The 14,857-nt window shown below is 36.1% G+C and overlaps 1 protein-coding gene across 2 annotated transcripts in view; it reads left to right on the top strand.

The window, feature by feature from the left end:
* Positions 1-14,857, top strand: part of Ptpmeg2 (Protein tyrosine phosphatase Meg2) — a 279,584-nt gene that overhangs the window by 118,476 nt on the left and 146,251 nt on the right. For both annotated transcript variants that reach the window (XM_083118341.1, XM_083118340.1), the window contains one exon: positions 6,882-7,022. In XM_083118341.1, the coding sequence (XP_082974467.1) occupies positions 6,882-7,022 (141 nt within the window). The remainder of the gene's footprint in view (positions 1-6,881; positions 7,023-14,857) is intronic.

Here is a 14,857-nt window from a genome sequence, read left to right as displayed (position 1 = left end):
ATCTCTTGAGTGTCTCTCTATCAATTTGTTCTAATTATCATCCATCCTCACAGTTGTGATAAATCATAAACATGTCTTAAAAGCAAAGCAAAATAAGAACAAAAAAAATATTGTAAGATTACTGTAATGTCAGAACTACATTGAAAAAACAAAAAAAAAACAACATAAATACAAGATTCATTTTCAAACAGGCATTTGTGGAGAACTGTGTAGATAGACAACATACTCTCATAAGTTGCCAATCGACCGTAGTATAACTTTCAGCACTGAAGTTGTGTGTTTCAGGATAGTTTGCTGGAGGCTCCTCAAGTGTCTTATCACGAATTCCTCTGTATGTGCAGCATTTCCAACTTATTTTCCACTGGGAAAAACTTTTTCCTCCTTATTAATCTGCCATTGGGTGGATTACACAAGGTGGATTGACTTAAATCAGGTTGATTTAAATCGTGATTTAAATCAAGATTTAAATAAATAATTTGTAGAATAATGTACATAAGGATTTTGTAAATATCAGAATCACTTTTGGTGAAAGTACATTAATCTCATAATCATTTAATTGTTTTTATCATGCGCGCCGACTACGTGGGTGCTCCGGGGCTCGAGCACCCACATAAATAATCTTGTGGGTGCGCCGCACCCACAAGATTTTTAGTTTGATAAAAACAAAATAAAATAAATATTTCTCACTTGCCATTATCAAAAAATAATAAGCAATTAAAACATTGAGATGGGACAGACTTTGATAAAGACAAGCTAACATTGGACAGGGACATGTTTCTAGATGTGTGTAGAAAGAAGAAAGAAAAAGTGGCCAACTTGTCAGACATTACAAATATTTCAAGTAGAGAAAACAGTGGTCCCATGCGTGAAATTATCACAGAATTTGTGAAGTTTGTACGGGTGATTTTAACTATACCTGTTACTTCTTGTACCTCTGAGCGGTCATTTTCAGCACTTAGATGATTGAAAACGATTTTGCGGTCAACAATGGCCCAAATAATATTGAATGATTTGCAATTTGGCAATTTTGCATGTTCATAAAGAAATGACTAAAAATATTGACATTCCCAAAATTGCAAACAAATTCAGAAGTGCAAATGACGTAAGAAGGAATGTGTTTTATATTGAAAGTTAACATGTCAAGATTATTATTATTATTATTATTATTTGGTACATAAAGTTAGTCATTTTGTAGTTTCTGCTCACAACAAAATCCTTGCATAGTTCATTCTGCAATACAATTAAAATTATTTGCATTTATGCAGATTTTTTTCATTTTAATTTGTATGAATGTGGTATTTTCTTTTAGTAACATGTTGATAATATCTATCATTCATTGCCTCTTGCAATCATTGTGCATGTAAGTTGTTTAAAGTATACAATACTTGATAATTACAGATCTATCCGCCATTGATATGCACCCACAGAAATTTTGGAAAGTCGGTGCCCTTGGTTTTTATTAGGCTCTAAGAAAGGAAAATAAAGGAAACAAAATATATGTACTGATGGTGTGAAGCTCATTTGAAAGGAAATGTAAACACACTTACATTTCCTCTTGATTTAAAATTCAATAATTTTTATAGGAAAAAAATACTGTAAATACTGTCATTATCATCATTAAACAGTAAATAAACATGTCAGCTGATATTTTTCAAACTATCATTTAAAATAGTGCCAAAATTCAGCTACAAAACTTTAAAAATATTTAAATTTAATATTTTAAGTTACAATTATAGAGTACATCCAGAATGTTTTATTTTCAGTGGAAGAAAAGTTACTGAAATTATTATAGTTTCATTAACATAGTCAACAAACATTTTCCTAGGCCTCCTCGCTGACGCAGTGGTAGCGTCGTTGCCTTGTAATCAAGGGGTCCCGGGTTCGATACCCAGTGGAGGCACAGACTGGTTCGGATCCCACTTTAAACTGTAGGTCCAGTCCCGATTAACCTTACTGTGCATAAAGTGGACTTAAAACACCAAAAAAATCAATCAATCAACAAACATTTCCACGGTAGGTTCATGTATTCAGTATCAGAAACAGAAAAATGTACATTTACATATATTTTTTTATTTGCATTAATCAAACTGTTCAAACATTTTACAGGACCGTTTAGTAGAAAAGCCTTTCTATAAAAAAAAAACATATATCTATATGTGTGCCAAAAATCATTCAAGCAATTTTAAGTGTGTTTTTTTAAAATAGAAAAATCGATTTAAATAAAAAAATCATCAAAAATAAAAATCATGATTTCTATCCACCCTGGGTGTACTTCACGGTTGATATTTTTATGATATTGGCATTTTTATATATTCATATTTTGTGCAATTCTGTCCCCACAAAGATAAATTACCTATGCAAGCAGTTATCAGTACAATCTCTGATAGCAACCCTAAAATTTTCTGATAACTAACTAACTCCCTAGCCTTCTTAAACCCGAAGGTTCATGGCTGCAGCAACACAGGCCTTCCTTCTTTCTTTATCTTGAGCAAGTTCTATATACTCTTTTCCATCCCTACCGATTTCCCTTAGGTCCATCTCAACGTTGTCCCTCCATCTTCGTCTTGGCCTTCCTACAGGTCTCTTACCATCAGGTTTCCCAACAAGAATCCTGTAAACTCCTCTTTCCTCTCCCATTCGTGCCACATGGCCTGCCCACCTAAGTCTTCTTGATTTAATTATTCTAATAATATCTGGACATGAATATAAATTATGTAGTTCTAAATTATGTAACGTTCTCCACTCACCTGTCTCCTCATCCCTTTTAGGTCCAAAGATTTTCCTAAGGATCTTATTTTCAAATACTCTCAATTTATGTTCCTCTTTCAATGTAAGGGACCAAGTTTCACATCCATATAATACTACAGGCAAAATTACTGTTTTGTATATTTTAACTTTTAGTTTCTTAGATATTAAACGAGAAGACAAAAGTTTATGAAGAGAGAAGTAACATGCATTTCCTGAGTTAAGCCTACTTTTTATTTCCTCTTTAATATAATTTTCATTTGTTAATATTACTCCTAAGTATTTGAATTTGGAAACTGGTTCAAACGAGTTGTTATCAATAATTAGATTTTGATTATTACCTAACACTTGGTTTCGGCCTGTAAGCATATATTTAGTTTTATCTTTGTTAACTTCCAAACCTATCTCTTTAGCAGTTTTGAAAAATATTTTAGCATTATTCTTAATTGTATTCACATCATCCCCCAGTAAGTCTACATCATCTGCATATGCTAACAACTGAGTCACACCATTTAATTTTAGTCCTTCTTTAGTTTCTTTTACCTTTCTAACAGCATATTCTAAGGCAAAATTAAGGAGCAATGGAGATAATGCATTTTTAAATTTTCTGCATTTTTAAATTTTCTGATAGCAACCCTAAAATTTTAGCGTTGACTGAACGTTGTGGAACAACACGCTTTGATCAAGACATGACTAATTATGTATCTATCTAGAGAATATTTATAGAAGTATTGGATTGATAAAATTATAATTTAAAATTTCGAAGTAGCGTGAACTGGGGTGAGTGAGCTACTTCATACTTTCTTCAATAATTGTATAATGGAATATCTGGCAATATATTTGTCACACTACACTCGGAAAACAGTAATGTTTTAGGACCTATTATGCGAGTAAAGGTTCAAGGTCAAGCTGCAGTGTTGCCAGTAGCATTTTAGGGATTCTCACTTTATACATCTCTCTGTATTCTGTCTAAATTGTATATACACGATGGAATGGGCAAATTTATGTGCACTGGAATGTGCAGTATTTAATTTTTTTTAAAAAATGTTACCATAGAATTTCACATGATCACCATATTGAGGAATGTTAGTTTTGTAATCACAGGGTGGCCACTCACCGGGAATTCCTTGAAATCCCGGGAATTCTGCATGAATTATTGGCTCCGGGAATTATGCATGAATTCTGCTTGAATTTTTCTCTGTAGACGTGAAAAATTGCAACTTTTATTAATCCAAGTGCTATTGAATTTATACACATTGATAAATGCCCTGAGGCGAGATTTTATTTTTTTTTTATTTTTATCGAGGAAGGAAAATAATGTGTGAAAAATAAAACAGAATTCTCTCGATCCTGTTTTACTTTGTTACTGTCCTTTGTAGAACAATTGAACAGACGGAAGATTATTGCAAGACAAGATTTCTTGAAGATGATTAGGTAGATTTGAGTTTGAAATTCTTACACAATAAACAATTTCTCGCCGGTTAGAATATATACTGTAACATTTGTGACTTGTGTTTGTAGATGTATTTCGAGTCTGAGTATGTGAAATGGCAAATGTAAACTAATTTTTGGATACATTGGAATTACACAGACACTTCATATTGTTACTATATTTGTGTGTGCATATCAGTGGCGCAACCACAGTGAGGCAAAGGTCATTGCCCCCACCCCCAACCTTAAATGGAAATCAATTCTAAGGAGGGCAAGGAGGCAAACATTGATGGCCAAGGCCACCTGCAGAAGGCACAGATTTCAAATTTTATGCAAAAAAAAACAAAAATACATTTCTTAAAATTTTTGCGCTCGCTTCGCTTGCAATGCCTCCTTTTCTTAGTCTTGTCAAGTTCAGAGCAGTAGCTAGAGAGTGGCCACCAAACAATCTAAATGATAAAAGTTGTAAAAGACAGATTGCCATGGCACCTCGTGAAATTATTTGCACCCTATTAAATCAATATTTTTGCCAGTTATTTTACATCACTCCATTTTGAATATGTGTAAAACTTATGTTGTACATGAAAGTTATACATGTCATATGTAAAAAAAGAATAATATTCGGAATGCATTTATCATGCATTTTCTGCCATTCAAAAATATAGTTTGTGTACTTGTTTTCATTAATGAATGTGAAATTGAACGTTTCTATATAAAAAAAATGTTTAAAATCATTTGTTCCAACACAAATGCTTTAACACCGACTTCTACCCCCTTTTTGCATAATTTACGAGGATGATAACGTCTTTGACACTACCACTACTAATAATAATAATATGTAATAATAGTCATAAAATGTTGTTATTATTATTGGTACCTTTATCCTGGTACTTGCCCCTCCCCAGACAAAAGTTTGTGGTTGTGCCTCTGGTGCATATGTGTGGGTGTTGAGAGGTGGTAATGTAGAAATGGTTGAAATAGAGAAAACATCTGTTTGTGGCCTTGATTTTTTAAAATTTGCCTTGAAAACCGGGAATTATACTTGAATTTTATCATGGTCCTAGAGTAGTCTCCCTGAATCAGTTCATATACTCCATTCTCTCCTCCCATATGAGTTCAGAACAGTTACCATTGTTTCTCAGAATTTTAGTAAACAGCCACATTTTGTGATAACGAAAGCTGATGAAATGTAAACATTACTGTGCAGCTAGATCTTTTGACTAACTGAATTCTGTTTGTTGTATTTTTTTGTCAGCAGTGGAATAACAGTTAGTTGAAAAACTTTTGAACAATATTTCCAGTTACGTCTTTATTTATTTAATTATTTTTTGCTGCTTCTATACTCAGCGCACCAAATTCTCCATCACATAAACATTCTACCAGACAGTAGTTAGAAAAACATTAGGTAGGCAACACTGAGCAGCAGTATACTGAGGAGAGAGAGAAATAACCAATGGTTAGAAGTTGCAGATTCATAAGGAATGGAAATTAGTAGAGGGTGACCTTTACCTGCCCATTGTTATATGCCACTGAGAGGCACTGGGACAGGTGTAATCCTGGTCGACCTCGAGAGATTAAAAATAACTTTATTAATAATGGTGCATATTTTTGTTCACCGACTTGCATGCCAGAAAAAGTGAGCATGATAACTGTTCAAGGTACACTGAGGATATATTGATTTGCCCACTTACACCACACGTGTGCAGACAATTCAGCAACATCAGCACACCTAGATGCCATCGTTGTAACAGTCAGCGGTGACGCCAGGATTAATCATCAAGGGGTGTTGAGGGGGTGCGGAAAGAAATTTAGGGAGTATGATGCTGAAAATAAGGAAAACCATGAAACATGCAGTAAACTTTGAAAACTGGGGAGCAAGGTGCCAAAACCAGGGGGATGGGGGGCGGGAGTACAGTTTTACTTTCCCTTAGTAGATAAGGTTTAGCATAGTGCAGGGGAAAAATAACAAAACGCAGGGGCAACTGCACCCCTAATCGCTGCCACTGATTAACAACCCCGTGAAGTGGTTAGCACATTGTGCTATGATGCCAGGGGTCCCGGATTCAAATCCCAGTGTGGGCAGGGATGTTTGTGAGTGTCCTTCATCAATTTCATCATGTCGTCACTCATCCACATCTTCGCAAATTAGCCAAAAGTGGCACAAGAAGCAAAGTAAAATAAAGCAAATCAATCAGTCAATCTTTCGGTGACCACTGTCACCAACAACGTTGGAACTTATAGTTATTCACTTAGCAGACTTCTGGTTTGTGCTGTTACACTGATGGCCGTGAGATGTGTTGCTGTTGCTTGATTGTCTGTTGTGTCATCTGCTACTGTTTAGTTTTACTTGCTCAACTAGTGGGAGTGAAATGGGGTTGGATTGTCCATTATCAATATTTAGTTTATGGGGAAATGAAAAATGGTGTGCATTTCTTTGATTTTTGTTTCAATAAGGGTGTGCTACATGCTTGGTGCCCACTTTCTGGCTTTGGTGATTGCTAAATTTGATGTCTTCAATGTTCATTATGTTCAGAAAATAATGAACATGTGCAGAACAAGGAAAAGTCAACATCTGAAAACTTCCCAGTGTAACCCTGGAAAAATAAAGAAATATTACTTTTTTTTGTTAATTTTATTTTTAATTATTCTTCTATAGTTGTGAATGAGATGTAAACTTGTTTCAATTATATCTTTTTTCTTTCCAGGGTGTTGTTTATCAGTTGGATGTAGCACTTGAAAGTGTCGACACACAAAGAAGTGGTTTGGTGTTCATATACGACATGACAGATTCAAAATACTCTAATTTTGACTATGATTTAAGCCAAAAAATTTTGACTTTGTTAAAGGTAAGTAGTATACAATATTTATTTATAGCTCTATTATAATTCTAATTTGTGCACACACCCAAACAAACACACACACATATATATATATATATATATACATAAGACACGAGAATGAAAAGGAGCCAGAAGGGCAAATAAATGCAAAAAAGGAGGAAACATTAAACACTTGCCACACAAAATGAAAATTTCTATATTTCACAGTCTGACTGCAAGTGCATTGGAGTCAAAGAATGACATTGTACTGTAGTGTAGCCAGATGATGGAATGCAAAAGTCAAAAGCTTTCAAAAAATCAAGATATGCATTATTACATCCAGTTTGGAGTTTTTTGATATAGAGTTGATAATGTCAGATAGTAAAATCCCGAAGTTGGTTAAGCAGGAGCTACCTGGTAAGAAGCCGTGCTGTTCTGTATTTTTATATGGAGGGGTAAATTTGTAAAGGTGGTCTTTGTTATCTTTTCACAGCCAATAGAAAGTGATATAAGAGAATTATATTTTCTATGAATCTGGAAATGTATCCTTATTGAGTCTCTATTTAATAAACTAGAGGAAGTAGTGTTTTTAAGGAAAATAGACATGGCCATTTGAGTGATTTTCAGGCAATGAGAAATGTGAAGAGAGATGTTAGAGAGTGACAGTAAAGTGGAGTGAGATTGAGAAGAGAAGAGAAGCTGGTGTATTTGAGGCTGTATTTTGTAAATAAAAAATAAGTTAACAAGATCACTTCTGTCAGGGCATGTACTGATCCATGTCTAACTTTGCATCTTTGAGTTAGTGAGTGATTTGATTTGATTTGTGTTAAAAATAGAGTTGGAAGTGGTCGGGAAAGAAATGTTTTTTTTTTTGGAAAAAAAAATTGAGTTTTTTTCCGCAGCATATTTGGTTGAGCTTTTTCCTGCTTTTTGCACAAAAGTGTCTCAATTCAATGAAAATACAGGACTTGACAGTATTTTTCTGTACCGTGGTTTTCGTTTATGTCCCTACTGTAAAATAGACACTCATTTCTAAATTTACAATTTACAATATGAAATTCGTAGCTAGACATAAACAGTGTTTTTTTAAAAAAGCTATCTTTTTTGAATGGGCGGTTCTTTCTGAGTGTTATCTTCATATTTCGGCAGGCTTATTAAATATATCTATGTAGTATAAACATATTCACATAACTAGAGTAATTTTGTGTGTGTTTTTAATAGAACCTAATAGTATGATATGATTTTCAATGTTTGAATTTGTTATACGAACACGTACATGAAGCAAAAAAGAAAATACTAGTATCTTTCTGTAAAATATATTTGTATTCTGACTTTCAAGTACATCATGTATAATTTGGTTAATGGCTGCTAAACCTGGTCACAGCATCTAGTGATGTATTTTGTCTGCTTGTTGCAGTGTTTCTCAACCTTTGTGAGACCACAGTCCTGTAAATTTATTTCTTACAAGTCGATGCCCTGATCCCAACAATGTCACTCATAAATACATTTCTGATCTTTAATGTTTATATGGAAATTAATATGCACCCTTAATTAATATTAATATATCAACTATGGCATAATCATAGTTCAATTATGTGTAGACTTGCTGTCAAGTATAAAATTAGATCTAAATTAGTCATCAACCCCTGGGTGCAACGGACCTTTTGCAGCCCAGCAGTTGAAAAGCACTGGCACTAAAACTGACGCAGAAGCAATAAGACTGGCTGCAAATGACAAAAAGAAATCTATTTAAGAAACCTGGACTGGACCTACAGTTTGAAATGAGATCTGAAGCACTCAGCACTCTTCCTCCACTGAGGATTGAACCTCAGACACCTTCTTATTACAAGGCAACAACATAACTTTATTTCACTCCAGAGGCCCATTCATTATTATGAAAGGAACCTTCTATGAAAAGGCAGGCCTTTTTTCCCACAACAGTACTTGCAATTTGTTCTCTGTGATTTACAGGCTAAATTTAATGTTAATCCCTGATGAAGTAGCAAACAATCTTGTTACGTATAGAGAACATTTAGACCGAAGCAACACATGACAGTGGGGGTGTCACATTGAAGTGACAAGTGACATTGGTCCCTTCAGTCTGTAAGCAAGCATTCACCATGCATGCATCAACAAGACCAAGGTGACATGATGCGCAACATTGAAGGAGCTTTCAGACTGAAGTCACAGATGACAAGTGACACAGTCTCCTTCAGTATAAACCAAAACATTCACCGTGCATGCAAGAACAACAGGCCAAAGCAGCTACGATGCATGCCATTGAATAAACAGTTTAGACCGAGCAACATGCAAGTGATATGTGTAGGTCGTTGTTGCACTTCGGTTCAAAAGGTTGAATGGAATACTGAGGGTCTGCTTCCAAGTAACACATGTCACTTGTTGCTTCGGTCTGAAAGTTCCCTGAGAAAACGATACAGGCCAAGTGACAAGTGACACTTGCAGCTTATTTTGCTTCAGTTCGAAATGTTGCATTTACTTCTAAGGGTTGGTTTCCAAGATCCACGTGTCACTTCTGTCTGAAAGCTCTGTTGAACGGGGTATATACACACATTCACGTAATAGGTATACTTCTGCATATGTGTTATGAATAGTAAAGATTTTTAATTGTTCCAAAACATTCAAATATTTTGATATTAACATTTGTTTCATATTTTATGACATCGACATTTAAATTGAGAGACAAACATGTAAGAGGTTGTTTTAAGTTCATGGTCATCTGTACTCATCAGGACTACACGTTTAGTTTTAACCTTTAGACTCCCGAGTTGGTTTTCGAAAGTAACCCCTCTCTGGCCGTGGTGGCTCAGTCGGTAATGCGTCTGACTACCATGCTAAAGGTTCGATCCCCAGCCGGTTCAAATCCGGGAACATTTCTAACGTTGGAAGCGGCCCCGGCGCCCACCCAGCGTCGAATAACATGGGTACCTGGGGGAAACCCTGGGGGGTAAAGGCAGTCAGGGGCCTGATGCTGATCACATCACCTCCACTCACGACCGGATCAAGAAAGTGTGGGGCGTTACCCTCGCACCCCCTATACGCCTTCATGGCATGGTGCTAAGCACAGGGGAACACTTTACCTTTTTCTACCCCTCTCTGGCTGCGGCCTTTGCGTGCGATCTTTAAATTTTTACACTTATTTTAGAAAAACGTTATATCTCTGAGACTATTTGAGCAATCTACTTCGTGTAACTTTTGTTTGTAAGCAAAAACATCGGAGCATGCGACCGTATACAATTCAGAATGCCCAAGTGAGAAAAAGGGGGTTGGGGTCTAAGTCCCCAAATTTCAATGAAAAAAATATAAATCTGGTGTTCGCCCCCTCTTCTCCCACTAGTTTGGGGAAAGGATGCAAACTTTTCCATTATTTTCAAAGAATAGACCTTTTGCAACAAAGTGAAACTTGTTTCATGGTCTTTGCTCTCATATAAAGTTTAGAATGATGCAATATTTGCAACAATGCAATGTCAAAAATATCCCGTTGGGTTACATATGCGAGCAAACAGTACGAAAAAGAGAGATGTTAAATAATGTTGCACAGCAAAATAACTATTATTATGTAATCAGGGTGGCGACAGACCTGGAAAACCGGGAAATGTCAGGGGATTGGAGGTGAGAAAAAAAGTCAGGGAAATGTCAGGGAATATCATCTTAATTGACTTCGAACACTCTTTTGACGAAAATTGTTATAACTCGGGCACTATGGGAACAATCTACTTCGGATCAGTTTTGTTTTGTAGCTAGAACATCATAGCATGCAACCGTGTACAATTAGGATCGCCAAACCGAGGATGGCAGGGTTTGGGGGCGTGACCACCGAATTTCAATAATAAAAATAAATCTGGATTTTGCCCCCCTCTTCTCTCACTATTTTCGGGAGAAGGCGCAAACCTTAGTATTATCTTCAAAGAAGATTGAAACTTAAGGGTCCCGGGTTCGAATCCCGGTCGGGCTTGGTTGTTTGTGAATGTCCATTCATCAATTTCATCATTTCATCACTCATCCCCATCTTCGCAAATTAGCCAAGAGGCACAAAACGCGAAGTAAAATAAACTAAATCAAATCAAATCAAAGATTGAAACTTGTTTCCAAACGATTCCAAAGAGATTGAAACTTGTTTCATGTTCCTGGATGCCATACAAGTTGAATAATGAGTCAAAATGTGAAACTATTCGGAAATGTGTCATGGATATGTTGCGGAGAGGGGGGAGGTTGGTCATCAATATGAATTTCCCAGGCTTGCTCCAGACCTGTGTCAGAATTTCCACCCAAACATAAGAGTATGAAGGTCCAAAAAGCACATTCATATCGTAATCAGCACTATGATACCATATGGTATCATCGGGCGAGTACGACCTTACTCTGATGATACCATATGGTATCATCGGGGGAGTAAAAGTTAAGCCTCTAAATATTATTTTTTCTTGTCCGTATGGGAGTAGTAAGGAGACAGAACTGTCAACAGATGGAGGGGATGGGAGCGGGTGACGCCGTCCGATAGTTGTCGGACGTAGAAGTAAGGCATTTTGTTGAGCAAACTGAAGGAACATGGAAACAAATAGGTTCCATTGATACATACGATTTTTGTCGAATATCGCCACCCGACAAAGTATCTATCTCACTACAACATGTGACAGAAATTGCATGCATGGGACTCTTATGATTTTTGTTGGATGTCTTCGGACTGCAACATCCAACAAAAATCGTATGCATAAACAAGAAGAGCTTTAGACTGCAAATATGCTGCTGGAATTTTATTACTCTTCTGGTTCGCTTCACCTCATTTAATGTAGCAGTGCTTACAAAGGTTTTGTTTCATCATCCTGACGTATTACTGGTTTCGCACAAGTTAACATACGTTTACAATGACATTGCACTATTCTTAGATATCAAGAAGAATCCAACAAAACTGGATATATATTGAATACTATCACGAAAAAGTGAAACATAAATCTGCATTGGTGAACGTTATAAAAATTAGCAAGTGCATGCTCCCAACCTCAAATTTACTGCAACACTACTATTGCAATGAAATTAACACCACTCTCTGTCCTGTCTGTTTAAACTCGTGAGAGATGGTCATTAATCTTTCACTGAGTAAGGTTAATGTCCAATATTATGAAATAAAATACTAATAATAAATACGTCAATATTTTAATGTCATATTTACTCGAATCATTTAATCATAAAAGCAAATCACTTTCTTCAAGAATTGACTTTTTTCTGCCAGCCCTGCTAAATTTTCACTTTCCATCTACTGATTTATACGAGGGGTGGCCAGAAAGTAATTTCCGATTGATTTTTCGCAAACGCCAAAACCGTGAAAAATGGTAATTGCTGCGAAGTTATGTTTAGGAATGTGCAGTTATGTCTGGACACATTTTGCGCCCTTTCTAAATATCGAAATAATGCGAATTTAGCATTTTTAGCGATTTTTTTTAAAGAAATTACCTAAAACAACAAAAAATATCATGAAATCCAACATTCTTGTCTTTTCTAGGCCATGTTTGTGTACATAGAACAAGCAAGTTTTCCAACATTTTACTCAAGAGTAAACTATAGAGTTATACGTACATGGAATAATTCCGACAGCCACATTAAATCATGTATTTCCCACGATTTTTTCAACTTCTATCAAAACTATTTGCATCACAGAGCAAAGTGGCAGGGTTTTAACAGGAGATCGAGTGCGTATCTACTGTCACATGGGAGGCACCACATCTTCGTATTTGTCGCACGAGATATGTTTTGAATTTCCAAGCTAAGTGCTCTCCATCGGCATTTGTCGAGCGAGTAATAATGGAGCCCAGTCGTTAGGGAATCTGACTACTATGCAAGAGACTGGGGTCGATTCCCTGCGGGGGAGAACTGGGATGTTTTTCACCTATTCAAACTCCTCCGGCACCCACCCAGCATCATATGAAGCTGGTACGTTGAGGAAACTTTGAGGGATAAAGGTAGCCAGGAGCATGGTGCTGATCACATCACTCCACACCCTTATACACCTTCATGGAAAAGTGCAGGGGAGCACTTTACTTTTACTTCCTCAAAAATCTGTTCCAACATATCAAACTGTCACGAAAATACGTAGACCATGTGATCTACAATTTAAAATAATTGTTTAAAAGCACAATGGAGTATTAAGTTTTGGTATATTTGGCAGATAAATGTTCTAAAACAAAAACGTGAATTTTGGGAAACGTAATACTGACAAGTCAAAAAAAAATAATGTTAATTTTTGGTGCCATAATATATCGGTATCTGTCACGTGAGATTGATTGATTTTAATTTTTTGGGTGTGTCGCCACTTATGGTCATTATGCACCCTTCAGTATATACAGGGAAAATTCCATTATCTAAAATCTTTACCTTAAAATTAAAAAAAAGGGTATGGAAAATAACTTTCCTAAAATAACTTTCAAGATATCAAACTCCCACGAAGAGGCGTAAGCCATATGACTTACAATTTGAAACAGTAGTTTAAAAACACCATGAAGGAATAATTTCAGATATTTGCTAGAAAATGCGCTAAAATGAAAATGTGAATTTTGAGAAAAATAACACTGTATAGTAAAAAATAAAAAAATAAGAAAATACACCAATTTGAAAAAAAGAATAACAAAATATCAAGGCCCCTACCGATTAGTCATAAATAATACATGAATATCAGTTGTAATTTATTGGTTTAGTAACAGTGAGTCTTAACCTAATTTTCGGCATAATCACCACCGTTATTCTGGCATTTGTAGTAGCATGGCACTAAATTTTGTATGCCCATGGTATATGTGTCGGACACAAAGACTGGAACTATCTCTACCGCAGTGTATCTGTCAAATCCTTGCCCTGCCAGAAACCTCTTCAGTTAAACAAAGAGATGAAAGAGATGCAAGGCCAGGGCTGTACAGGGAGTGGGCCAAGATTTCTCACCTGAAGTGATGCAAAGGGCCCCGCATGTACTCAGCTGTATGGGGTTGTGCACATTCGATTGGCCTTCCGTGAATTGTCTGCACCATCGTCTGACCATACTATCACTCACGACGTCCGGTCTGCACACCTTACACGATTGCTGGTACGATTGCTGGTGGCTCTGATTACTACACGTAGACTACATCGCAGTCAGTGGGAGACTGTATGAGAGCTGCAATCTTTAACCTAGAACTGTCCTAAAACGGCTGCATTGCAACTGTACCAGATTACTGCTACATGCCACTTCTTCCTGCCTGCATGGGTGTGTGTCTATCTCTGACCACCAGTGCTGTGTATAGGCACCATTGGAGCTTTTTTCAGGATGCCCCTCGTATATGAACTTTCAGAAGCTTTTATTATTAGAGTGTTCCTGTTTTAGTGTTTGGTTAGCTAAATCAGGTACCTACGTATACAATGCAATTCTATAAATTCCTTGCGTTAAATTTCTAATACCTACATACCCTTTTCGACAGCATTAATGGTATAACTGCATGTTGTCAGTTTCACAGTACTTGGGTATACTGTACTGAAGCAGAAATCCCATTGATAATGTAAGGAAATATGACACTTTATTTTGTTCGATTCAATTGTTTCACTTATATGAAAGAGTTAAGTTGTTTGCTTTACAGGGAAGAGAGCTTTATGCATTGAAAAATGAGTCCGCACTCATGGTTCTTGCAAGCAGAGGGTTCCAAATCTCAGTGGAAATATCAACATATAATACCGAGAATGTATAAGGAGACTGATAAATTACAAATTGTATTTCTTAATCAATCACTCTTCACTCTTATCTCATTTAGTCGTAACTTTAAAAATAATCAAGTATTTTATTTTAAACTTACTGCGTATGACAAAATTCCGTAATCCTTCCCTAGCTT

The sequence above is a fragment of the Lepisma saccharinum genome, chromosome 3 (genome assembly GCF_977018435.1).
Source record: "Lepisma saccharinum chromosome 3, izLepSacc3.1, whole genome shotgun sequence".
Classification (NCBI taxonomy): Eukaryota; Metazoa; Arthropoda; class Insecta; order Zygentoma; family Lepismatidae; genus Lepisma; species Lepisma saccharinum.
The sequence above is the reverse complement of the archived record's forward strand: the minus strand, read 5'-3'. Positions and strand labels throughout refer to the sequence as shown.